At 44.7% G+C, this 26552-nt stretch overlaps 9 protein-coding genes across 9 annotated transcripts; 5 read left to right on the top strand and 4 right to left on the bottom strand.

The window, feature by feature from the left end:
* Positions 1–63: 63 nt before the first annotated feature.
* BCIN_02g07150 (hypothetical protein) lies at positions 64–2205 on the bottom strand. Its single transcript, XM_024691492.1, has 4 exons — positions 2036–2205; positions 1810–1976; positions 1418–1739; positions 64–1371 (listed from the first exon to the last, which is right to left on the bottom strand). Exons 1-4 carry the CDS (start codon positions 2079–2081, stop codon positions 233–235), a joined length of 1674 nt encoding a protein of 557 aa, XP_024547263.1. The 5' UTR covers positions 2082–2205; the 3' UTR covers positions 64–232.
* A 1715-nt stretch (positions 2206–3920) lies between these two features.
* BCIN_02g07140 (hypothetical protein) lies at positions 3921–6034 on the top strand. The gene is made up of 2 exons (XM_024691491.1): positions 3921–4201; positions 4291–6034. The coding sequence occupies exons 1-2, from the start codon at positions 4137–4139 to the stop codon at positions 5885–5887; spliced, it is 1662 nt and encodes a 553-aa protein (XP_024547262.1). The 5' UTR covers positions 3921–4136; the 3' UTR covers positions 5888–6034.
* A 337-nt stretch (positions 6035–6371) lies between these two features.
* Positions 6372–7820, top strand: BCIN_02g07130 (hypothetical protein). The gene is made up of 3 exons (XM_001547329.2): positions 6372–6775; positions 6884–7481; positions 7554–7820. The coding sequence occupies exons 1-3, from the start codon at positions 6721–6723 to the stop codon at positions 7663–7665; spliced, it is 765 nt and encodes a 254-aa protein (XP_001547379.1). The 5' UTR covers positions 6372–6720; the 3' UTR covers positions 7666–7820.
* A 183-nt stretch (positions 7821–8003) lies between these two features.
* On the bottom strand, positions 8004–9316 carry BCIN_02g07120 (hypothetical protein). The gene has a single exon (XM_001547330.2). The coding sequence runs from the start codon at positions 8999–9001 to the stop codon at positions 8195–8197; it is 807 nt and encodes a 268-aa protein (XP_001547380.1). The 5' UTR covers positions 9002–9316; the 3' UTR covers positions 8004–8194.
* A 660-nt stretch (positions 9317–9976) lies between these two features.
* BCIN_02g07110 (hypothetical protein) lies at positions 9977–11038 on the bottom strand. Its single transcript, XM_024691490.1, has one exon. The coding sequence runs from the start codon at positions 10939–10941 to the stop codon at positions 10036–10038; it is 906 nt and encodes a 301-aa protein (XP_024547261.1). The 5' UTR covers positions 10942–11038; the 3' UTR covers positions 9977–10035.
* Positions 11039–13960: 2922 nt separating this feature from the next.
* On the top strand, positions 13961–15134 carry BCIN_02g07100 (hypothetical protein). The gene is made up of 4 exons (XM_001547332.2): positions 13961–14147; positions 14226–14370; positions 14422–14565; positions 14653–15134. Exons 1-4 carry the CDS (start codon positions 14027–14029, stop codon positions 15011–15013), a joined length of 771 nt encoding a protein of 256 aa, XP_001547382.1. The 5' UTR covers positions 13961–14026; the 3' UTR covers positions 15014–15134.
* An 8-nt stretch (positions 15135–15142) lies between these two features.
* On the bottom strand, positions 15143–17089 carry BCIN_02g07090 (hypothetical protein). The gene is made up of 4 exons (XM_024691489.1): positions 16584–17089; positions 16422–16524; positions 15915–16311; positions 15143–15854 (listed from the first exon to the last, which is right to left on the bottom strand). Exons 1-4 carry the CDS (start codon positions 16644–16646, stop codon positions 15176–15178), a joined length of 1242 nt encoding a protein of 413 aa, XP_024547260.1. The 5' UTR covers positions 16647–17089; the 3' UTR covers positions 15143–15175.
* A 3375-nt stretch (positions 17090–20464) lies between these two features.
* Positions 20465–23721, top strand: BCIN_02g07080 (hypothetical protein). Its single transcript, XM_001547335.2, has 2 exons — positions 20465–21380; positions 21434–23721. The coding sequence occupies exons 1-2, from the start codon at positions 21322–21324 to the stop codon at positions 23409–23411; spliced, it is 2037 nt and encodes a 678-aa protein (XP_001547385.1). The 5' UTR covers positions 20465–21321; the 3' UTR covers positions 23412–23721.
* A 1434-nt stretch (positions 23722–25155) lies between these two features.
* Positions 25156–26505, top strand: BCIN_02g07070 (hypothetical protein). The gene is made up of 2 exons (XM_001547337.2): positions 25156–26071; positions 26163–26505. The coding sequence occupies exons 1-2, from the start codon at positions 25429–25431 to the stop codon at positions 26360–26362; spliced, it is 843 nt and encodes a 280-aa protein (XP_001547387.1). The 5' UTR covers positions 25156–25428; the 3' UTR covers positions 26363–26505.
* The last annotated feature ends 47 nt before the right edge of the window (positions 26506–26552 follow it).

Below are 26552 nucleotides of genomic sequence, written 5' to 3'. Positions count from 1 at the left end.
GATATATCTAACCAATGACAAATGCTAAGAAGTTTTGCACCACTAAAATCATAAATCTAGTCATAAGCGAGGGGGTGAATTTTTGAATTCTAAAGTGCAAGTGTGTACTTGTCATACATCTAGCACTTTTATATCATATCATAGAATAATCATCTACACATCAAAATTTTGCTTGTCCCTTGATTACCCCTGCATCATTCATGAATCATGATCCCTCTCTACCATTTATCGTTTATCTTCTTGGCATGCCTCTTCCTCTACCCCTCAATGCTCTCTGGGCAGCTCCCGGAGGTAAACCTCTTTGTGGAGCTTGTGGTTGTTGACTCTCTTCGTTCTTGATGGTCTCATCCACGCTCAAAATCAAACAACTAGCTTCAGTTGCTGCTTGAATTGCATTGACCTTGACCAACGCTGGTTCCCAGACGAAAGCCTCCATATTATCTCTAATACCCTCACCCACGAAATCAACACCAGCCCAAACGTTTCCTTTTCTGTGTTCCACGCGGAGCTTGTTGAGGATATCCGTAGCATCGAAACCGGCGTTGTCGCAAAGTTGACGAGGAATGACCTCGAGGGCTTTAGCAAAGGATTTAATGATTGCCTGTTGCTTGTTGCGGATGTTGTTATCGGCGTAGTGGTGGAGATAGGCTGATACTTCCATTTCACAAGCTCCACCTCCAGCAACAATTGTGGTGTTCTTGATGGCGCGCTTGACGATCATGATAGCATCATGGAGGGAACGCTCTACTTCGGCAATGAATTGCTCGGCACCTCCACGGAGGACTAATGTGCAGGTTTTGGCAGCTGGACAATCCTCGAAGAAGTTGAAACGTTCTCCACCAATTTGACGCTCTTCGAACGAACCACAGGTTCCGAGGTGCTCTGGCTGAATATCGGAACAAGTAGATTGGATGGATCCTCCTGTGGCTTGAATAATGCGTTCAAGGTCATCGGATCCTACACGACCGGCACAGAAAATATCTCTGTCGGCGAAATATTGCGTAGCAAGATCACCGATTGGTAGCTTGGAAAGGACAATCTTTGCGCCAGTCTTGTATAAAGCTTCCATCTTGTTGTAAATAATTTGCCATTCAGCATCGACAATAGCCTGGTATTCCGAAACTTGCTCAACACGAACTTCCGCATTGTCCTTCTCAGACTTGAGCTCAAGTTCAACATTTAAGCACACAATCTTAGGGTTTTTGAAGGATTTGGGTTGTTGTTCGAATCCGGCGTATGAAAAGGTCTTTTTGAATGCTACACCGTTGACAAACAGTGAGTCGGTAAGGGATCCACCTGGAATCTTCTTCATGCCAATGAGTTTCTCGTTCAAATCGTCCTGATCTAATGTCATAACCGCATCAACGACCACTATATGTTGTTAGCTATATCTCACCACACAAACTTGGAGCCATACTCTTTGTAAAGAATCCGGTATTTCTCTTAATCAGCTTACTGCTCATAGCAGTGCCGGCCAATTTAATAAGAGTTTCCCTCTGGTTACCCTCACTTGTATTAACAGCGATCTCCTTTATTTTATTGACGGCCATCGTAGAGGCTCTTCGTAAACCCTTGATAATCGTCTGCGAGCTAACTCCTTGCTCAACATGATCCTTTATTTCCTTCAAAATTTCACCAGCCAAAACAACGACGGATGTTGTTCCATCTCCTACTTCGGCATCTTGTGATCGAGAGATATCGGTAAGAATTCGTGCTGCGGGGTGAACAACGTCAAGTAACTGCGCACCAAAGTCAGTTTATGAGTTCTAACTATACCGAATTCGCAGAGATTTCTCCCGATAAGCTTACCTTCATAACAGTAGCACCATCATTAGTGATAGTTTGTCGTCCATTCTCATCCACGAGTAATAAATCCCCACCATATGGCCCCAAAGTACTTCTGATTGTGTTTTGAACGGCTAAACAAGCATTAATGTTGCTAATAATTTGTCCTTTGCCCTGAGAAGAATCCGTGCCTATATTGTACACTTATGTCAGTATTCTATGTGGTCAAACCAATATCTGAGTTACTGACCCTCTTTCAGCACAATAATGGTTGGAGTCTGGCCACCGAACGACATTTTTGCAGGAGATTCTGTTTATGATACAAATTAAGAAGACGCCTGAATCACCGAATAGTAGCAATGCAGGGTATGGAAGAGAGCGTTGCTAGGGTATGAAGAGAACTCTCAAAGCTTTGCTGCCGCTACCTGATTAATTGTAGTTCAACTTTTTTCGCGTCGCGATTTTGCTATCATATCATTTGTCGGTGCCCGTAATCTGTTACACGTGAGATAGGTTCTGCCACACCACGTTACGCTACTGGTATCTCAGCCACCCCCACTAGACCAACGTCTACCGGTGAGCTACCTCCTGAGCTAGTAATTAATTGATTCTATTTCACCAGGAGCTCACCGGGGAACAGTTCTCCGTTGTCAGCAGGTTTAGCTTGAGAATCGCATCTCGCGTACATTCCAGTCAAACTCGGAATTCGACATTCCAATATACTCTGCATCATCTACACATCTGTTCGTCTTCTTCCTCAGAAAGTAGATCTCAAAGCATTTCCAATATTGCCTCCACAGGTGGTGATCCTTCAACCGTGTGGATTGCATGTATGCCTGGCTAAAATCAAAACATATTAGGTTGTTGTGCATATTGCAAACCATCACACGCTCATCACTTCGTGACGGATTCGTCTCATCTTATAAAACAATAGCGTGAATGTCTTCACCATGTTCATAATTTACATAAGTCGCCACCGCCACTGCCACACCAGCCTTCCTCATCCTTCATCCTGCTGCACCGTAAGCCTAGCCAGTCAAAATCGATGTGTCGTCTAATCTGTCTCTCGCTGTACAGGAGCGTTTTAAGCCATAGTTGGGCCTGCTATGTCACTCAAATAAGGTCCTCAGCCTTTCCCGCCGTCCTCTGTCTAACATCCCAAAGTAATACGTTGCGAACCGCACCTACCCCCCTGGATTGGTTCGTCGCGGGGTAGCGCAATCCTTCTTCTGAACCTTCCGCTTGTCCCTCTATCGATCCCAAAAAGCGAATGCGACTCTGTATGACAACCCTTCAATTATTCCCATTCATTCGGATGATTTTTTCAAGCACAGCTTACCAATAACTGCCGGGAGATGTCTTATTCTTAGTCTGAGAAATAGCCGAACTATCGAATTATCAATCGGTGTCCCAAGGCTAATCGGTGTCCCAAGGCTGAAGAGTCAGTAAAGCTTGAAGAAGTTCTTATGCGGCTTTTCTATGCGCGTCAATGTTTTGAATGCCTTTAGTCGGCAATTGTGATGATTTCCACAGTCAATAATTCGTCATTGCTTACAACACTGTTGTCGAGCTGAAACATTGGATTCGGACCACGGAAACTATTACGTCCTTATCCATCTTACAGCCGGTAGATGTTTGAGGGATGCGAAATTTAGATATTATCTTTGACTATCGATATCATACGGCATAGTCTATGCGATGTCATGCCAAGGGTTCAATCCAAAGCTCCTACTCCGCTAGCCTATTCAGAACCTTCCTTTCACTCGTTTCAATTCGTCGATAAACAATCTGGAGGAATTACATAGAAATTTACTAATTTACGGACGTAAGTGATACCATAATACAAACCAGACATTTACGTACGTAAGGATAGTGTGTGCGTCCATGTGGATGCAGACGATGCGCAGAATCTCGATGTAGCGGTAGGGTTGCAGCCTCTGCAGGGACGCGCGACCAAAGCAACCTTATCTCCGTAGTCAGTATTGCAAGGCTGAGTTAAAATGCGGTCACACATCGTGTAAAGACCAATGAAGGCATTTCAATTTGACTTTGCGTTAGTAACTAATATAAGCGCATTCTACATTCAAGCAGCGAGGCTGAATTCTATAATTGCGAATTTTGTAATCAAGGGAAGTGGCCATTCATCGCTAGATACGAATCCCTCGTCAGAGTCACGTTGTTACGGCACAGTTGCTGAATCTGAGAGTTGACTCAAGGGTCGACGGCTTCCCCGAGATATAAGAGATGCTATGGGTGCCCGGTATGATGTCTTGGATGGAACAAGAAGTAGATCCGCGATCAATGCGAAGCGTGCAATTTCATATACCGAAAAGACATGAACTGTATGGGAAATGGCTACAATTGCGAGAAAGAAAGCTTGGAGACCAAAATCCAAAACTGGCTGTCTCACTTGTCGGTTGGTTATTTATTTTACGTCAAGTTATCTTTTCTGTGTTGTCAGCACATGGGAGAAGATTCAAAGTTGAGTCGCTAATGGAGATTTAGAATTCGTCGTGTCAAATGCGGAGAAGAAAAACCAGGGTGCTTTCGATGCACGAAGACTGGACGTAAATGCGATGGCTATGATTCAGACCGTTCAGAGATGTCGATTGCCCCACTGGAACGAAGGGATAGTGTGGTTTCTTCGTCGGATACAAGCCTGGTTGGTAGCCCCATCATGAGTCCTGCCCCAAGAATAGTCGCAACGCCTTCTCCAGTCATTGAATGGGATGAAGAAGAGCGAAGAAGCTTCAATTTCTTCATCAACAAGACAGCACCAGAACTAGCGGGTAATTTTGAATCTAAATTCTGGACCGGTCTCGTTTTGCAGAGGTGTCACTCGGATCCGCCCATTCGCCATGCAGTCATTGCTTTGGGAGCCTTCAACGAGTCCTTTAAGTTTGGTGATATCAAACTGCTGGAAGCGGGAGCGATTGTTGACCAGAAGCAACGATTTGCCCTGCTACAGAATATTAAAGCTATACGGTACCTGACGGGTCATCTCTCGCATGGAAGTCATCGCCAATCTTCAGAAATAATTCTGATGTCTTGTCTTTTGTTCATTTGCTTTGAAGCAATGCAAGGGAATTATCAAGCTGCATTTGCTCATCTAAACAGTGGGCTAAAAATTTTAAGCGATTGGATGGAGAGAAATGAACAGAATCCTCTCGCCCATCCAGAGTCAAGCGCGAATTGGGAATTCATCCGCTCAGAACTAGTACCTTTATTCAGAGCTGTAGACATCCAGGCGATCAGAATACTACCAACTAGCTTTATTCAGTGGGAAATGGCAAGTGGGCTCACGAAGTTTGATTTTGAGCCCCAGACTAGCATACCAGATCCTATTTCATCGCTGAACGAAGCAAAACATCATCTACAAAACCAGACCCGTGCAATTCTGATATACCATCAAAATTCAGCACAGTATTATAGCCCAGAGATGCCAAATAATGACGACACTCTACGCTCAAGAAGCATGAATGCTATCGTGGAAGAAAAGAGAGAGCGAGTTCTGCAGCTTGAACAGTGGTCCCAAGTCTTCAACAACTTTGCACAAGCAGCAGGTCAAAAAATGAATACGAATGATCTACGCGCATCAATATCGCTAAAACTTCATCATGTCGCCAACAAACTAATTCTCGAAACTGCGCAATTCGAGACTGAATTGAACTACGATCGATATATGGATCAGTTCGAGCTAATGACTTCACTAGCTGAATCTCTTCTCAAATCTTACGGTGATTCAAGGCTGGAAAATGGACGGGTGTTTTCTTTTGATACTGCAATAATACCACCGTTGCTATGTGTGGCATGCAAATGTCGTGATGCTTCGCTACGCAGGAAAGCACACGCTCTTCTGGTTAGTTCTTTCAAACGAGAAGGTAGTTGGGATAGTGAATTCGCGAGTAGTATCGGTAGATGGACTATAGATAAGGAAGAGAAGGGTCTAGAGAATATTTCAAGAGCGGAAGAAGTAGTGGAATCATCTCGGATCGCAGTGACAGAAATAACATCTCATGGACGACGAAAGGCATTGATCAAATTCAGACAAGGTACTCTTCAGGATTATGGAAAGCTTCAAGAAGAATGGATTGTATGGTGATGATTTGTGCTTCTAGTCACAAGGACGCTGGTAGTTCATCGAGACTGTATATTTTGAATACAATTATTTAGGTCATTGAAGACATCCTTCTTCTTGCAAACTTCCTGTTGGTGATTTACCCACAATCTTTGCAGAACCTAGCCGCCAATCGGTTGGGCTTCTTTTTCTCGTCTCTTTCGAGACAAGTATCTTTTCGGGCGAGGAAAAGCTAAGGTGAGACTTCACATGACACAAAACCAATAGGCTCATTCACGAAATAAAGACTAGACTCTAGAGACTTCCTTGAGAATAACGCGAAGCGACACGATTATAGACCCCGAAACAAAGTCTCAATTCAGATTGTAGTGCTTGGGCTCGAGCTGAGAAGCAATCGTTGAAGTAAGAATTCAATCTACGGATACCCATTCAACCAACCCTGCAGCCTCTCGCCTCATTCGTCATCGACCCCTTCATTCACCAAAAGCCCTCACGTCATACCAGCTATGAGTATCTTCGCTGTTTGTAGGCCCTTCAAAAATTTGAATTTTTCACTTATTGGTATGAAATGATTATAATCATCAAATTATAATTAAACCTTGGTCCCAAGGTTGGATATCTGGACAAAAATCCCCAACTCTCGATTTACTAATTCCGAATTGTTGTGAGGCACAGCGAGAAAAAGAGCTCATCCAACCTGCTGGCTTACTGTGCTCCGGTCTTGAGATGTACTAGGCTCTTGACATCATTCATAAATAAGAAAACTATTTCGATTCAGAGGGAACGAACTCTATCATCCAAACACTACTTTCACTTTTCCTACATAAACTGATTTCACGAAATAGCGCTCAGCAAAGATGTCTGGTATAAAAGTGTTGATTCCCATGTCGGATTACGGCCATGACCCAACAGGTAAGATATACCTCGTCCATAAGACTCCAACCATCAGAAGCAATCACTTCTATCTACTTTTCACCCCGCTTCGCTGATAACATATTTACCACATTTCCCTACCCCCAGAAACCGCAATCCCATACGCTACTTTCACCAAAGCCGGTTTCACCGTGCACTTCGCCACCGAAAGCGGTGCCATCCCTGCCTGCGATCGCAAAATGCTAGAGGGAATCACTCAGAAGCTACTGGGCGCGAGCCAAAACGCAGTCAACGCCTACAAAGACATGATCCAGACGAAGGAATTCACAAACCCTCTATCCTGGTCCTCTGATTCTTTCTCTCTCGACCCTTATGATCTCGTGTTTTTGCCTGGCGGCCACGAGAAAGGCGTGCGTCAATTGATTGATTCGGATATTATGCACCGGCATTTGGTGTCTTATTGGAAAGGAGTTGAGAAGCCTGGAAAGAAACACGTTGGGGCTGTTTGTCACGGTGTTATGGTTTTAAGTGAAACTTTGACGGCGGAGAATATATCTATTATTCATGGCTGCGATACGACGGCTCTTCCGGGTATGTTTGAGGGGGCGGCTTATTGGACTACTAGATGGGCCTTGGGAGATTATTATAAAACTTATGGAGCGGGGAGTGAGAATGTGGAGACGAGTGTCAGGAAGAGGTTGGATGATCCGGAGAAGCAGTGGAAACATTATCTTGGGTTGCAGCCGTGAGTCTAAATTACTTCTATTTCGGTTTCGCTTTTTTCTATTTGGCGGGATGGAGACTGATAAGAATGTAGATTTTTGGTAGAAGATGAGAAGTATAATTACATTAGTGGGAGGTGGCCTGGAGATGTCCCGTTATTGGCGGACAGGATTGTGGAATTGGTTAAGAAGAATACAGATAATTGAGTTGTGACATAGTTTGGAATGGAATGAATTCATGTGTTCTTTTTTTGTCGTATTGGAAATTTCAATGAGCAAATGTTATCCACCTAGAGCTAGCTAGTATAAATTTGATATGGTTCGAAGCATTGGAATGATCAGCAGGTACTACTATAAGTGCATCCGGCATGTGCAGGACGGGCACATCGGGAGCTCACCCGGAAGCTAGCTTTCAGGGTGTATGAGCGTATAGATATGCCAAGTCTGAAATTTTGTTTACCAGAAGTACGTACTACGGCCAGTCATTCATATCAGGGCCTTCATAACGTTTGTATATACGTATTTTCACTGTTTCAGATTTGAAATGATTGCCTTATTTCTTGATTCTTAAAACGCGTTTTACTATCAAAGCTCAGAAAATCCAATATACCCTGCAAATGGATGGAACTCCATTAACTCCAAAACTACTCCAGTAGCAGTGTGGAAATATCCAGCAATTATATACCCAATGAACGATAATGGAACGACAAAAGAAGAACACTGGAGTGCCAGCACCTCACAAAGTCTCCTTATCAGTAACATCCTCACTCTCTCCCGTGGCACCCTCCTTCGGGTCGTTCAAAGGGCTATCAAACAACCCCATCAATAACTTTCTGTACAATCCACTATCCATAAACTCCCTATCAATATCCTCATACGCAGCCACCCCTCCTCTACCCCATATATTCTTACACATCTTCGCAATACACGCATCTCCACTAACTCCTGCGCTCCATCTTTGGTTTAAAGGTAATCCGTTTCCTTCTGGCGTATATAGTAACATGTATGTGCCTACCAAAACATGATCTGGCGAACCTTTGATCCTATTTAGGCAAGAATATCTCAGTTTGCGAGCGTGCCAGGCATCTCCATCGCCCCAAAATGAACGCATATCAGGGACATGCGAGAGATGGTTATCTATGTGTCCTTCGAGACGGATATCTATTGTACGAAGTGTGAGAAGGATGGGTCGTGTTCCCGCTTGAGGCAATAAAAGGACAGTGATAGAAGCAGTTTCAAATCTTGGGGAAGCAGGAGGACTTGTAGAGAAAACTTTATTGAAGATGCCGAGGCGACTTGAACTGTTCCATCGATGATGCTGTGGCGGCTGATGTGGAGGCTGAGGTGGACTATCTGAGTCTGAAAGAATATGAGGTGTCTTGGCTTGGCTTATGATGAATTCTGTCTCATTTTCCAAAGCTTTGTAGCGTTTTGCGGTGTCAGGCCCGTGTTCGTGGGTTGGGGGTGGACTGTAGATTCCTGAAAGAAGAGGTACTCGTTGTTGAATTGCTAGCTGAGCACGGTAACTTTCACTAGCTGACATTTTGAACGAAAGATGTTGTGTCCGAGGCTATCTTCTGTACAATAAGAAGCGTTATGTAGGCAGAGTGTAGGCAGACGCAAGGCTTAGCTTCCGTAGATAGCGAGAGCTACGTAGGATTTCGGGTAACAACATTTGCGATAACGTTGATTTTAACCAGATCAAGAATTCCGAGTACAAAAAGATGGGAAGAAGTACCGGTATTCTTGCCCAAGTGCAAAGCCTTTGCGGGGTTCTGAACTGCAAGGTAGTTTCCACGGCGGCAAGATCGAGTAGGTATCAACCAATCACATTACAGACGCTCGTACCAACAAAACCGCTTAGGGCGAACACCGAGGAGTTCGAGACTCTTGGCCAAACGTTAAGAAATAATTGAAAGACTAGAAACGCAGACCGGGACCACAGCACTTGAGTAGTGGTCATTTAATGTGACACTGCAACTGAATTTGAAAATATTTATTGTAGTTCGTGCATGATTGATTTTAGGTCGGAGTGATAACGATTGAAAACTGCCAGACTTGGCTCGAATGATCCCATGCAAGTTCTGAAGGCGCAGTGATAAGTTAGGTTACAACCAGCTGCCTTTGCGAGCCTAGGTTGAGGGTATTCCCGAACCCATTCTGCAGCAAGGTTTTGCTGCAAAGTCATCACTTCTCCTGCTCTGCACATGATGTTCCTATCAGAAAGCGTAGAGTTTTCCGGGAGTTTGGTTACGTTGCGGATTAGGTCCAGATAAGGTAGCTAATGCACAATCCTTGTGGGTTGAATCCTCTTTTTTTCGAGACATGACCAGTTCATAGTTCCCGAACAGACTGACAGGGCTTGTGTCACGTCACAATTCCTAGAGCTTTTTTCGCTGTAGTGCCGCTGGTTGTATGGAGAGTAATCCTTTCCAGTCCACCACCATGGCTGTACCAATCAATGCAATTCATGTCGTAAGAGATTCTTTCATGACTTAAGGAGTTCTTTTCAAAGAACTATTCGCGCAATTTAGTAAAAACTTAATGTCATCTTTGAAGCAGCCAAATAAAACACCCTTATGTTTCGCCGTAGCGTTCACCCGCGCTTACGACTTTAACAACGGGCGCAACATAATCTCTGTGGATTCTTTCCTGTCTCGCAAATCGTCTTTGCATGTTTACCTTTATCCTCGATGCGTAAATTGCGTCCCAATGACAAGTCGTCGGCGCAAAGCTTAGTAGCGAAATATGGTGATCGTCTTCCGGGTGCAAAAGAAGTTGGGAGGTGCGGTTCGACGAGAGCTCGTTCCTGACGCGATTATTGACAGTGACGATGAGTAGACAAAGATTCGGGAAACAATAGCGAATGATGTTTTCCGCCTCGCATTCTGCATTTAAAATGGATGTTCGAGAAATCACTAAACTTTCTACGCACTCAAAGATGCTCGGTAGAAGCGCCCGACAATCGCCACTCTTGACATAATTCACATTCCGCAGCCAATAACCTTGGATAGAACCAAAGTTGAGATCCTTGAGAAACAGAGAATTTATGGCAAAGTTGATAGGAAGCGAGTTGTATCTCGAATGTTCAGAAGATCGGTACCGCTTCAAAACCTCTTCCCTGGATTCAGTGCAAGTTGAAAGAAGGGGATGCGGGGTTGTGTTGCGAAAGCTCCATGATGATGATCGCGGCGGCGGAACGGATGTTGTGTTCATGAATGTCAAAAGCTCGAGCTCTACTATATGAGGCTCTTCAAAAGCAAACGTCCAAATTTGAGCGCGGAGTTCAAGTGGTAAATTGCGAAAAATCGAAAAGGATGTCAACTTTGGTAAAAATGATCCATCCAAGATGCTGTGCGGGCATATATCGATAGACCGAATATATCTAGATGCAACGATGCGACGCATACTCCGCGTGACTGGGACGTGCTCCGCGCCGGAGGTCTCTATCGAATGTGTATAGATACTCATTGCTAAAGACATACACAGATGGAAGCAATGCAAGGATGTTGACAATTGAGCATTATCAAACGAAAGTTTATACTTCAAACAAGAATTTTGAAAGGAAGTCTGAAGTTGCATAACCTGGGTAGCATTAGGAGAGCAACAGCTTGAGGCCAACCAACATCCAAGCGGGCCTTCCATCTTAAGCTGGATGTGCGCGCGTAGTGAAGCCATCCTTTATCGAGGGTTGACTCGACTTCAGATACCTCAGTATCCTTCGATGGGAGCGATACGGAAAAGTTGAAGGTTCTTCATCATCGCTATTTCTGTTCGCGGATATCTATCTGCAAACGTATGAGGAAAGCGCAGTCAAACACGGAGAAATGGCATCCGCGGAATCTTAGAAAATCCATTGAAAGCATCTTCAAAGATTTCATTTAGTTCGATAGTATGATACGATTCGATGAAACTTAGAAAAGACGGGGTTTCAAGAGGTTGGGGCAACACAAACCAGATCAAAACTCGGAATAAAGAATAAAGTGATTCATGATGACTAAGCCAGCGAAAGTGTGTAGATCTTGTTCAACTCACTACACCTTCAGATCAAGATTTTGCACTCAAAATTATTCAACAGGAGATAGTTCTTTCCATATCTCTACAAGCCCACAGAACCACCGATCGTTTGTGTTCTACTCAGGATCAACTGTCGCCCTGATAACAATCACTCACTCCAAAACCTATTCTCTATGAATCCCTAAGGTTAGGGCATCTGGAACTCACTCTCATGTTTCATTACCGGATCTCTGCATCAAAATGTATCAAGAAACACGAAGTAACTACATTGTAAGATTGGACGCAATGCCATGAATGCCATGGAGCATATAATCGAGTCAGATCAACATGTTCCTATGAAGAGTCCTTTCTAATCAGGTGGTCCTCGTTATTATCTGTAGCACATCTGGTATATTATTAAAACTGGTCTACTCAAGCACGAAAATCAATCTCGCTTTTTTTCCTCGCACCACGATTATGTTTTTCAAATTGGTTCTGAAATCCTAGGAGATATCGTCCGATAAGAATAGCTCAGTAGCGACTTCATTGTCCCGCATCAGTTCAAACTTTCTCTCTCTTCGTCGTCCTGTTTCTCATCTGATAGTCATCCCATAATTCCTGTTACGACCTATGAAAGTAATTGTCGTCGAGCTTTGCGTAGAGCAAATTCAATATTGCTATGCGAGACTCTGAGTAAATCATAGCAAGTTCTCTTCCTGGCATCTCTTTTCAGTTTCATACGTCAGTCAATCTTCTCTAGTTTTCGAAATTCTCAAGAAGAAATGCCGAAAGAAGGAAGAGGTGATGATCAAGTAGACCCAAGTTGGGAAGGACAAAATAATTCAAAATTGGAAGAAAAAAAAGTTCAGACCCCAATTTCTTGGGGCCCTACATCTTTTTTGACCTATTTCGCGGTATCAATGACTCCGAAGGGATCGAATGCTCCCCACAAAGATACCGCGCGCACCTCGAGTTGTCGTATCTAACAGTTAAGCTAGAGTGCCGTGTTGTCATACCACCGATTGACAAGAGTATGCGCGATCTCTTCGATTATATCGTAGAATTAGATGAGACTAGTATTGGATGCAATGGCGCGAGAAGGTGACATTGCCGTTCAAAAGTGAATATCAGAGACCGAAGTTTGGTGAAGGCAGTTAGTTCTCTTTCTCAAGGAAGTATATTGTTGTCATCGCCTGCGCTCGGTACAACACATACACATCGATAATACGGACAACGTTGAAGTGTTTAAAAGTCTCTGGGACTCAACTCGATCTCTTTAGAACCTTTTTTCTTGGATGACGATACCGACTTAACATGCGGATGGCTTCAGAAGATGCACGGAATTCGTTGATGCGATTGTACACTCAAGCATTCTTCTCTTGTCGAACGCGCGATGCTCGATTGGGTGTCATATTCCTTTATTCAATGGATCCTAATCTCTATTGATTTGTAAAGTTCCAAAACACCAATGTAAAGGGTCAGAGGGTACAAAACTTCATATTACATACTCGTTTCAATTTCAGTCTGAGCTTATTGACAGGCGAGGAGATCAAAGGCAATAATTAGCTTGATCTCTAGCTAAACATCTATCGCGCTCGATTTGTTCATCTGATTTTTCTGCAGTGCAAGTGACTTTTTTACGAGATAACACAAATGCACCAAAGTGGTACGCAAGCATCTCAATCACAACATTCCTCAACCATTGACAAAATTCCAAGACACACCCTCATTTCAACAAAAATCCCGCCACCCATATTTTCCACACGCAAGCGCGCAAATAACCTTCATTTGCACTCACAACATCGCCTTTACTAAATCGCCATACCCTAACTCGAGCAACCATAAAAGCCGACGATCTCCCTATCTCGTGATCATTAAGCCTTTGCCAAGACCAATTTAGCCGACACTTAATCAAAACGGATAAATCTCATTGGTGGACCTGTCACTCGCTGCCGAGCTCTCCTGCACCCATTTTCACATTCAGGCACACGTATGTACTTATCAAATGAGGGGACCCGCGCCAAAAACCTGGGGTATACCAAATCTGCAACGCGAGCGAAGATCTGCCGAATGCGAAGTTTGCGACTGGTGGTTATATTTCATTTTTTCTGAAGAAGAATAAGCTTAATATGCACGATGAAGTTTCCGTCTTGGCGTTTTTATTAGATGAATCACAGTTACGGTGGTGGATTGCTCGGGTGGAGATTGTACGAGGAGCATGGGAAATCTTTGGGATTCTTTCGGCTCTTGGAATTGGAGGGCGTCTACAAGCAGATTTGTAAGTGGGTGTGTACGCGGATTTCTATGGCTAGCAGAAAGTAAATTTGATTGAAGGGAAAGGGGAACTCGGCGCCGAGAATCTAGCTCGTATTGAGGGGCCAGATGGAGAAATTGAACATGGCGGTGGATAAAGACCGTTTCTTTTCCATTTCCGCATGATGGGTCGAACGTTAGGAAAATTATATAAAGGGAAGAAGATCGGCTCGAAAATCAAAAAGCTTGGCTCGAACAGCATCTGTCAATTCTACAGCACTTCTTGGCATCGATCTTATACCATCTCATACCATTCATCATGAAGGTTTCCGTTAAAGTTCTTCTTTCCTCGCTCGCGGCTCAGGTATGCGCAGTGCCAACTTTGTATTTGGCTGGTGATTCCACCATGGCGCTTGGTGGCGGTGGAACTAGTACTCAAGGTTCGTAAATATTTCACTCATCCTAGACATCATTCATATGGAAGTGTGGGAACATTGTCTAACGTATCTTGTGTATAGGATTCGGCGAATACCTCAAATACAGTTTCACCGGTATCAATGTCGTGAACAATGCCGTTGCCGGACGATCCGCCCGTTCATATTACAACGAAGGAAGATTTACTGCATTGGCCGATAAAGTTGTTGCTGGCGATTATGTTCTTTTGTATGTGTTCGGATTTTTCCATTGAAGAGTATGTGCTAATTTGTTCCTCAGCGAGTTTGGCCACAACGATGGAGGCTCTCTGAGCACAACCGACAATCTCCGTACCGATTGCTATGGAGGCGGTACCGAGACGTGTATTTCTCCTGTTACGGGAGAGACCGTGTATACATATGTATTCTACCTCCTACAAGCAGGGTATGTCTCTCTTTCTCTTTTGACATCCTCTAATTCCCCAGCCTTCACCCCCATCAGAATCAACAATCCAACTAACACACCTTCCAGTCGTCTCATCACCGCCAAAGGTGCCCACCTAATCATCGCCTCGCCCACTCCCAACAACTTATGGGAAACCGGTACCTTTTCCTACACTGCTCCCCGCTTCACCGGATATGGGAGATCCGTCGTCAGTTCTCTTGGCTCGTTGGCCTCCTTTGTCGACCACGGTCTCTACACTGCGAATATCTATGAATCGCTTGGTGCTACGACCGTGGATGCGTTTTATCCAATCGATCACACGCACACCAGTCCCGCAGGCGCGAATACTGTGGCCGCTGCGTTTATGAAGGGTCTTATGTGTGGAGGAAGCGCGTTGAGTGCGTATAGCAAGAACACGACCAGTAGTATTGCCGGAAGCTGTGCTTAGTTCGGGTAATTAAGACTCTGTGGAGTGTGAAAAGGGGGTGTTGTGGTGGGGGATCTGGAAGGAAAGATTCTTTGTATATATGTACATATTCTATATTGATATCTATATCTAGTTGTATCCAAACTCCTATGTCTATAACTCCTATCTAAGTTCAAAAATGATCTATATCGTGGTGTTGACAGGCAACAAGCCCTTCGCCATTCTCTGAATCTGCGACGAATAATATATGCTTTGGAAACCAGCCCCGACCTGTTTAACAGGGAAGTGGCGCATCAAAAATGGCGGAGAGAGTGGTGCAAGATTGACGGTTGCTTCTTCGTCAGGTATGTTCTTATTGAGGATAATTTCGTTTGGCAATTTTGGAATAACGGCAGCGGGTCGGGCAATGCCAATAAGATCACATCCTCCCGACTTCAAAGCCTCTTCCATACCGACTCTTGTACGGAAACCCCCAGTGACCATCAGGAGAACCGAAGGGAATTGTTTGCGTACTGTTTGGGCGAATTCGAGAAAGAAGCTTTCACGAGAAGGGGGCAAAGCGGCTGAGGAGGGATCACCCATCATCCGAGGATTCTCGTAGTTTCCTCCGGAAATCTCGATGAAGTCAACTCCGGCTTCTACTATGCACCTTATTTGCTCCATGCTATCTTCTAATGACTCGTTGGAAGCAGCATCCACGCTGTTCACCTTGATACCAATGCAAAACTCCTTACTCGTTTGCTTTCTGACTTCATTGATGATTCTTACTACAACTTCGGCTCTCTTTCTGGCTGTGCCGCCAAACTCATCGGTTCTAAGATTGGATCGAGGAGACATGAATTGTGCTAGCAAGTAGCCGTGTCTATATTTGAGTCAGTAGGAGCAATCGCGGGGGACCACAAAAATATAGGGGGCAACTTACGCGCCATGGAGTTCGACACCCTTAAACCCGGCCTCGAAAGATTGTTTCGCAGCCGCCACAAACTCATCAATGATGCCCCCCGGTCCAGAAATCTCATCAATCGTCAGTTCGCGTGGTGTACCGAATAATAACGCAACAGCGGCCCGTTCAATTAAACTACTTCCAAAATTCATTGCCACGGCGGAGGGAGCAACGGTTTTTGAAAAGAGACCGCGGCTGCCAGCCCCAAGGGGTGATTGTCTACCGGCATGACATATTTGGACTACGGTTGGTGTTCCAGAGCGTTGACAGGTTGCCGCCCAGGATTTCCAGTTGGCTCTGGTCTCTTCTGTGGTTTGGGGAGTGGTGGCTACGTCGTTGTGGCCTCCAAGGTATTTGGAGGACACTTGAACGTTTCCTGTTATCCAAATTAGTGTTTGGACACTTGACGTGTGAAGTTTGGGCATCTCAATTGATCAAATCCACTTGGAACATTTAAGTTGGTCGTAATGCACGCCTGGTTCGTACCTGTCATTATCATTCCCCATCCACCGTCGGCCCAAGTGCCATATGCCTTCAAAAATTGTTCATCGGGCACATGGGTGGTTGACATAGCTTCAGCCATTGCACCCTTTGAGGTTATATTAGCTCCATGGAGACATTTGGATCGAATTGATAGATGTTTCATACCTTGCAAAGACGATTTGGTAGGGTCAACCCACATGGTAATGTGATCTTCTCGGAAACTAACATGATGGAACGGTTCTTCTAGATTTTCAATATAGGTATTGCTGTGTTTATTATCTTGAATCCAATCATCTTTTCGAGGGTTTCCAGAAGGTTTATATGGCCCCAATCACCGAGGTGTATCCATCGTCTCTTGGAAGGAGGACCGGGACATGATTTGAAAGCACCATGTCGTCGGACTTTGATCGGATAGATTATTGCACCGACTTGGAGTGGATCATACGATGAAAAAAAATGATAGTGATATCATATCAGCGTTTGAGTTTTCGCGATGACACCAATGTGAAAAAATCATGACATGACATGAAGTTGAAGGTCTATGTCAACAGTGTGCATAATTGATGTGTAGCTGTCAGCTCGTTACTCCTATTAAGCTTGCAGATAATATTCATGTACTCAATAGGCTATTTAATTACCCGCCTGTGCTAAAGAAAGCGAAGATGGCTTACTAAAGATGCTGACAAAACTTCCAATCGTTGCACCTCCAACATATAAACAAAACACAACATCACAAACCAAAACAAAACAATATAGTTTTCCCTCAACCACGGTAATGGCCATGAAAACGGAGAAGTCAATTACTGCATTGCCCATATTATCAAAAGTCGCGCTCCATTTATATATGTCGTTGAGCCTTCCCACATTTCTTCAGAACACAGATGCAGTTACATAATTGCTTGAACTGGGCAATCGTGATTAGATGACGACACGAACATCAGATCCTGGTTCAAACGTCGAGGCTTTGGAATGCTCCATCTAGGCAATCAAGAATAACTTCTTGGGTACCTTATTGATAATTACCTTTTCACTTGATTGTGGACTCTATCTCAGCAGTACACTGGATATCACACACAGCATGGCTAATGATTGCAGCACGTTTCTTGTTGATCTATTTACCCATTAACGATATTGACATGTCAACCTTGGTTATTCTGCCACTCTACCACGCTAGAATTCAACTTCAAGCTCATAACTCACTGAAATACTGGCCATCTCTACAAAGCTGTGTCTTTTCTCAAAGCGTGGAATAGACTTGGTTTTTCATACTAAGCATTGGCAGAAATGGAGATGGTTGGACAGGACCACATGGATGATGAGGATACCTAATTTTCGACTCTTCTGGCCATCGACAAAGTACGTGGTAGTGATCAGAAGAGTCACCACGCTGGCCTTTATATACCGACGTTCGTTGATCCATTATACAATCCGTTGGTGCTTACTAGGCGTCGTAAATTGCAGACTTCGCACTGCGCTCTCAAAATGGTATACCCCACATCAGCATCAAGCTCACCACGGATTGAGCATAGAATCAACCTGAGAAGGAAATTGGTTCGTCAAATATCTCGTGTCAGCCTGATTGTGCCGCAAATTCTCATTGCGGATCTCTCACGACTCGGGTCCATATCGATGGTTTGAATTCATGTTGGAAATATCAACGGCGGTTATTTGCGGACCATTGATGGTCGATACTCAGGCGCCAGTATAAACTCATGAAAGGGATTCGGATCGAATCTCCCGAACGTTTATTGTGCCGCATGATCCACCAGACAACCGAATGACCTACACGGGATCTATTCCTGTGTTTGGTGACTTTGGCTTGTGGAATATAGGCTGTGTATTCCGGGTTGCTGATCGGTTCCACACTGGAGGATTCCGCCAGAGGGGAGCGACAGTCCTCGGCTACACTCGTGGCCAATGTTTTCAGCCGAGCTGAATGTGAGAACGAATCATTTTGTCACAGCAGCCGTACATGATCACCGTCAGACTGGTTAACACGGCATCACTAGTCTGTGTGACGTTCCAAGCCTTGTCAGCATGCAGCTCGTGCTTCCTTCTCCACGCTTACTGCAGGTCCATTTTGAGGGCTTCAAGATCTGCCCAAAATCTATTATCGAGTGTTCCACGCGAGATCTGCCACGCGATTTCCACGCTACAATACCTTAGCGGGGCATGAACGCTGGCCAAAAATTGAAACCGCTTGTAGTTCCGATACCGAAAGCGAATGAAAGGAATATACGACAAAATCAAGCCCCGAGTCAAGAACTTTTAACTTTTTCTAACCACATCGATGAATTGAATACACGAAATCATCCGATTGCAAGTTTCTACCTCAGCAGCAATATCGAGAGCCAGACTCGGGTCAACGATCAGAGGTTCCTTTTCTGATTTTGTGACAATCATCGTATGATTGTTCAACAGACATACATTTGCACCAACGCATACTTGCGATATCAAATTTAGAAACCCCGCAATTTCTCCAATCTCTAGCAGCAGCTATCTTCAATGAGATAGGTTTGAGCAAGGCCGGGAAAGTGGATTGAGAGTGGGCGTTTGGTCGAGAAAGTAATTAGGCAGACATTGCAATTCTGAACGTCTAAAAGATACTAGTGGGAACAAGTTAGCGAAGCATTCGAAAATGGATTACAGAAAATGGGCTCTTTGGGCCTAGAAATAGAGTCAAATAGCTTCCGCAACTATTGGCAGCCTCATTCTTAACCAATGGAGGACTTCAGAGCCTCTAAAAGGATAAGCCAAGCGACATAGATCTCTCAGCCTTCGGTTACTAGTCATATCGTCTTTATGGTTGTTTTCGCAAGCTGAGTGCCATCTTATTGTGGGTACGTCATATTGTCTTGTATACATTCCAATTTGCAGAAACACAGGCAGATTTTACAAAAGAATATGATTGTTCGCAACACAACCCTTTCTTAAACTATCTCTTCACGTTGCATTTTTCGTGGGCATATACACACTCCGTATCTCCATTGAATTTCTACTTCTCTTCTCGGGAGTCTTGCCGCTCGAATGCATAATTGCGCGTGAAATATCGCCATATCTTCAGAATGTGGTGGGGGGTTCGAACAAGTGAAAACGAAGATGTTACCCAACGCGGGCAAACTCCCAAGTTTGGATTTACCCCAGATGGTGTGATGCCATTAATCTGGCAACTTTTATATCTACAATCAATGATGATTGTCCGTCTCAACTTATCACCGATGACGACTTTTTACCGGCAATCTCCCTCGAAGTCGTTCATGCAACTCTGTACCGTTATCGTACCACCTGGAACCCGTGTATTATTCGTGGCTGTTAGGCAACTGCAATGATCTATTTTTGGGACGTTGAAACTTTGAAGACGGGCGATAAGTTTTAGAGACGGGTGTTACCAGCCCGTCCATGGCTACTGCAGGAGCCACAAGATGATTTACGGCGCTATAAGCACTCAAAAAATATGACCTCTCAGATTGTTTAGTATACAACTGCATCGTAGATGAATGTGATTTCAAAGCTAGTTCTGGGATCTACACCCGATCTGGGATGACAAGGACTGAATGCAGAAGGCGACGATTAGCAAGGATGTTTAGTCGCTTAGCCAATAGGAATGTAGCGAAGGTCACCATCTACCATCTTTATCAGACGAGACCTACTATATTAGGGGATCGCCAAGGAAATCTTAGCAGCGGGATGGCGCAGATATTCAAGTTTTCTGTGGACAAACTGAACTGAAAATTTTCAGATGCCCGCGGCACTTGTTTTATGGTTACTTCGAAAAACGTTGGCATGCTTGAACCCATGAACCTTTCACCTATGGTAACTCTTAGAATGTTTGCGATAAAGATTGGAAATTGGATTTCTAATCTCAATTCTTCAAATGACTGTCAACTGCTTGTGGCTAATCGCATCTTATTGGGTGGATTGGGAATCCTGCTGCGGATAGGCGTCTGACCCTAGCAATTTTGGTACCAGGGGAGGCTGCCGCAATTGGCAGGCCTAGACGAAACTCTCGTGTGGACAGAAGTATTTTATGTTATTCGTGCTGAAATGATTCCGATCATTAATTTCTTATAGATACATGCTTCAACTCAGGTTAAGGCTATTGAATCGAAATTCTTTGAATAATGATCAATACGCCTGGGCGTGTAAGCACGAGAAATTAGGCTCACGGTAAATGGATGAGATTCAAAATGTAGGCTATGCCCTAGGGTATATGACAGCGATGGTGGTATTGGTGGCACGAGTGGCACGAGTGGCTGCAGAATAACCATGTATACCCACCGGGTTCCCTCCCTTGCTCTGGCGTTATACCTAGTCCTCCACATAATTACCTTGTGGGGCGTAAATCCATTTCGAGAGCATTACATCAGCGAATCACTTTGGTTTTTATATCTTCAGTCTTTTAGGAAACTCGATAATTCTTTTTTTGGTGGCATCTGATACAATCTAAAAACGCCGATTTTTTGTCGGATTTATTATTGTCTGTTCATTTCGCAATCAATACCACTTTCCAAACTCGAACTCGGGGTCCCGTAAACAATGCGCCCTCAAGCTGAATTTTGACCTCGAATGTTGAAAATCATGAACAGAACATCTGAGAAGACAATGGAGGATTGGAAATCGGAGTTCAGGAGTCCTCTGAATTGGATGAAGTACCAATATCAGCCTGGCAGTGGTTGAGATTCGTACTGTCGACGGCGACGATAAATACCACGGTTGTTTCCCGCTCTCAAAATGTATCCTTCATCAGTTTCTCATCACTCTTCACCAAGAGATCAACAGATCATATTTAGACCTTTCTCGACAACTTACCTTGCGCAAAAGCCTACACTGTATTTGGACAACAACTTGGTTCAACAAGATTTCATCCCCTCGAAACAGATTCTGATATTGATCAACCTCAAGAATGATTTCTATTCGCGCCTTTGGCCTTTTGGCTTTGGCTTCTTCGTCTGTATTGGCATTGTAGGTGCTTTGAAATCAATAGATTGACAAATTCCTTTACTGACGTCTTCAAGAAATCCTAAACAGGCACGATACTGGTCTCGAAATGATGCTCGGGCTAAAGTCACAAATGATGTGCCGAGCGAAGTTGACTACATTGTTGTTGGCAGTGGTCCAGGAGGCGGACCTCTTGCATCTCGTCTTGCTCTTGCTGGATATGAAGTCTTACTGATCGATGCTGGAGATGACCAAGGGGATCAGATTCTTGCTGAAATGCCCATCTTTCAATTCGCATCGACTGAGATTGAAGCACAGCAATGGGATTTCTTCGTCCATCATTACTCTGATCTTGAACGTCAAAAGAAAGATACGAAAATGACCTATCAAACTACTGATGGAGACTACTACGTCGGATTAGATCCCCCAGCAGACGCAGAACCACTTGGTGTCTGGTATCCTCGAGCTGGAACTCTTGGTGGCTGCTCGAACCACAACGCTATGATCTCAATCTACCCGCACGATAGCGATTGGCAACACATTGTAGACATTACCGGTGACGATTCTTGGGCTCCCGACAACATGCGAACATATTTTGAAAAGATGGAACATTGCGATTATCTCCCAGAAGATACTCCTGGGCACGGCTTTGACGGATGGCTCCACACAGGTGCCACCAACCAAACTATGATTGTTCAAGATGAAAAGATTAATTCGATCGTCATTTCTGCCGCTGATGCCTTCTCAGTAAACGCATCCGACTCGACTCTTGTAAATGCTAAAGGCTTCGATCAGGTTGTCTCTCTGGATCCCAATAGTCCATCATCTGCGACAAACAACGCCACTGGATTGTACCAGATTCCAATCGCTGTTGATGGAAGAACGAGAAACGGAGCTAGAAATTTTATCCTCGAAACAGCGAATGCAGTCAATACCGACGGATCCCAAAAGTACAAGTTGACCCTCAAACTCAACACATTCGTCACAAAGATTCGATTCTCTAACGATACCACACCTCGCGCTCTCGGTGTCGACTTCTTAGAAGGCAAGAGTTTATACAGAGCTGATCCCAGAGCTGGAAAAAATGGAACTCAAGGTACTCCCGGTAGTGTCAACGCGAGAAAGGAGGTTATCATTTCAGGCGGAACATACAACAGTCCTCAGCTACTCAAGCTCAGTGGTGTCGGACCCAAAGCTGAACTCGAATCATTCAATATCCCAGTTCTAGTTGATCTCCCAGGTGTCGGTACCAACATGCAGGACCGCTACGAAACGACCCTCGTCTCTGAATCCGACATTCCATTCTCCATCGCCGAGGGCTGTACTTTCCTCACTACTCCCGATGATCCCTGTTTGACGCAATGGAGGAACGACACTACAGATGCAGGACTCTACGCTACGCCCGGCCTCCCACTCGCCATGATCGCGCGATCCAGCACCGCAGGAGAAGATCCCGATCTCCTGATTTCCGGCGCCCCTGCCAACTTCCACGGTTATTATCCAGGCTACTCCGGTCCTGCTCTCGGCGATGCTCTACACTGGAGTTGGATTACGCTCAAAGCTCACGCGCGCAACACCGCGGGGACGGTCACCCTTCGATCATCCGATCCGCTCGATACTCCTTTAATCCAGATGCACTATTTCGACGAAGGGACATCGACTGATGATGCGTGGGAAAAAGATCTCCAGGCAATGTACGAAGGCATGTCACTTTCCCGCCAGGTAATGAACAGTGTTGTTCCGCTCGACGGATCGTTCAATGAGACATGGCCTGGAGCAGACGTTTCCACGGAAGAAGAACTCAAGGAATTTATCCAGGATGAAGCGTGGGGTCATCATATTTCATGTACGAATCCCATCGGTGCTGATGATGATGAAATGGCGGTTTTGGACAGCAGTTTTAGGGTTCGGGGAACGAGTGGTTTGAGAGTAGTCGATGCGAGTGTTTTCCCTAAGATTCCGGGATTCTACATCGCGGTGCCGATTTATATGGTTAGTGAGAAGGCGGCGGCGGTCATCATTGAGCAAGATGCGGCGGGAACGAGTTATAGATAGGTAGGCGGTGGTGGTTGGTTGAGTGATGGTTTGATTGGGTTTGATTGGGTTTGACTTTTGTCTTGTCGTGGGTTTTCGTTATTTTTCTGCAATTACTTACGGAGTGGTGGTGCAGGTGCAGGTGCAGGTGCAGGTGGTGTCTTATTTTGCTATCGTCATCGTTGCTGCTATTTTTACGGGTTGGGGTTGCTTTCATTAAAAGGTACTAGATGTAGATAGCTATTCTTCTATGGGGTGGTGTTTAGATTACATAGGCGGTTTGTTAGATACTGTAGATAGTTAGTCATTTGAATTCATTCGTTGCTTACCAACCATCTGGACCAAATGACCTTCTCTTGAAATTTCGACACTCGCTACCCACAGGGGTCATGTGATATTCAAGGGACCCCATTTGGTCGTTCTTGCTTCGAACTAGCACGACGCTAGGGCCTGATTGGGAAAGTGCCTTGTTTATCTCTACCAGGGTCCTGTTTTCAACTCGTCTCTTCCTTCCTGATATTTTTTATTGCTCTCGTTTTGGAGGTAAATCCTGCCACTATTATTAATGTCGTGGTTTATGGTCCAAAAGTCCTTCGAAATGATTATTGCTCACATAATGAATCATGGCCATCCACCCACCGACCAACTGACTCTACGTCTCTACATTTCCGCGCAGAGACACCTTGGATTCCCGCACGCAACTGCCGTTGCTAACACGGAGTCCGAGCATTTCAATTGCTAATCGTCTTAGAGACCAGGCGCTCGCCACTACGCAGTACGCACACACGGAGCAACGAATTACCCATAATGAGACGTCCCGGCAATTGAGGTATCTGCCCCTATGCTGTCCAGGGTCTAAAATGAAGTTATTTCTGACAGCGTCGATCTGTACGAGAACAGTGGATGATCTACCGCGTGTGCACTGACACATTGCCCATTCGGTATATTGAGCATCGTAGTCTCCGCCGTTGGAAATTAGACTTTTATATTGCTTCTTCCTAAACAGCCTTATCCCCACATTGTTGACGAAAATAACGGGCGTGCCAGAATCATCATCATGTGTAGCTTGTGCGGTGGTTTTGGAGGGCCACGACGATGTCGATATACCGTCTGGTTTTGATTTTGATTTTGATTTTGATTTTGATTTTGATGGATGGATGGATGGATTTATGGTATTTGAAACGGTGTGCAGTGTTTTTTTTTTGTTTTGTTTTTCTTCTTCTTCTACCGGGACAAATTTGTCATGTTCTCAAATCGGAATTGCAACCAGAAGATAATATGCAATGATTAGTGATAAGAAAGTTAGACTTTGGCATGTTGGGTTTTCTGTCCACAGGGCTCCCCATTTTAAGCTTTGAAATTTCGATGTGAACGCTGGAAATCCCAATTAGGAGGGTTTTTTATAGCCCGGTCATAATCGCCGTCATTGTAAAAACGCTGCATGGTTGACTCGTTCTCCGTGGCGATCTTCCCTATCTCGTCTTCTTTGGTATCTGTTCTTCGTGTCTTCTGTGGAGGCCGTATGATTATTTCCCAACTATTTCACTCGTGCTGCCAGCATATCGAAATACAGAGTGGATCGGTATGTGCATCAAAGCCATCTTGCTTGGCTGGTTTCCATGTTTAGATATGCTGGAAAGCAGAGCAGGTACTCTCGGGGAAATAAAATTCTGGGCGATCAGTGAGCACAAAGGTGGAACAACTTGTTTCGTAGATGAGAAGACGTCCCAAATTCCTGGTCTTTGAACATCCACTCTACTGCCATGGAAATCTCCTAGGGTTCAATAGCGCCTGTCTGCTTCCCCTTTCAAGCATCGATGTGATCGTCGTTCGCATTCAAACTCTGATGACGATGTGAAGTATATGGATTCTTGTATGTATATATACCCCATCATTCAGTTTCCCATCTCATTCTCACTATCACTCATTCATCCAACTACTACACTTTCCTTAACACCCCCACGTTCTTTACAAAAACAAATCCACAATTTTTTATATAATTCTCTAATTCTCCAATCTCCAATATTAATCCCTCAAAATGCAATACAGAGCCAGCCTCATTGCCGTTCTCGGCCTCAGCGCAACCTCCTTTGCCGCACCCCAAGCATCCATCCCAGAGCTCGCATCTGCTCCCTCCGTCCTCTCCGAGCTCCCCTCTACCCCAGTCTCCGCTCTCCCAATTCCAAGAGATGCCCAAAACCTCGCCTCGCCTTTCTCAGCCGTCGAGGGTGTCGTCGCAAAGGTCGGAGCCAAGAGACAAATCGGAGGACTCAGTGGTATCACTTCTGTCGCCGATCCTGTCGTTTCGCCTGTAGCTGATATCCTTGCTGATGTCGCTATCAAGCGCAACGTCATTCAAATCACCGACGTTGTTACTTCCGTCAAATCAGTCAGAACCACCGTCGTTTCTGACGTTTCTTCCATCAAGACTCTCATCACCTCTGTTGGTACCACTGCAGCCGGCCAACAAGGTCTTGCTGAGGAGATCATCAAGGATTTGGGTGAAATTGTTACCGCGCTCACTGGTGCCGTTGATGGTGTTCTTGCCCAGACCTTGCCTACTGTGCTCGGCGTTGTTGTCAATGAGGTCACTGATGTTCTCGCTATCTTGTCCGATGTCGAGGTCATTGTTTTCCAAATCGTTCAAGTGCTTTCAGACCTTCTCGGTAGTCTTTTGGACTGTATGTATCCCCTTTCTATCTCCCTCTAAGCATGTGCTTTCTCTCCTTTCTGTCTTCTCGTCCTATGAAACATAATACTAAATCTCTGTAGCCACCTTTGAACTCGTCACTGCTGAGGTATCTGAAGTTTACAGCCTTCTCAACCCAGTCCTCACTCCAATCCTCAGCTTTGTTGGTCTTGTCCAAGGCGATGCCGGTGTGACCCAAGAGGTTTCTACTGCTGTCGGTGGTATCTTGACCTCAGCCAACGGACTTTTGAGCGCAAAGGGCTTGAAGGAGATCGAATTGTAGATTGTGAACTTCGAACATAGAGGAGACGAAGAGTGGTACTGGAAGGGAATGATAGCTGAGGATGTTGAATTGGATTGGAGACTTATATGTAATTATTTATGAGATTAGATTTAAACTTAAATAAAGTAATACTTTTGGTAACATACGATGTTTTGTTTTCGGTGCACCGGTTATGTATTCATTGCCTGTT

Source organism: Botrytis cinerea, chromosome 2, assembly GCF_000143535.2.
Source record: "Botrytis cinerea B05.10 chromosome 2, complete sequence".
NCBI classification, from domain to species: domain Eukaryota; kingdom Fungi; phylum Ascomycota; class Leotiomycetes; order Helotiales; family Sclerotiniaceae; genus Botrytis; species Botrytis cinerea.
Note: the sequence above shows the minus strand (reverse complement) of the source record. Positions and strands in the feature narration are given on the sequence as shown.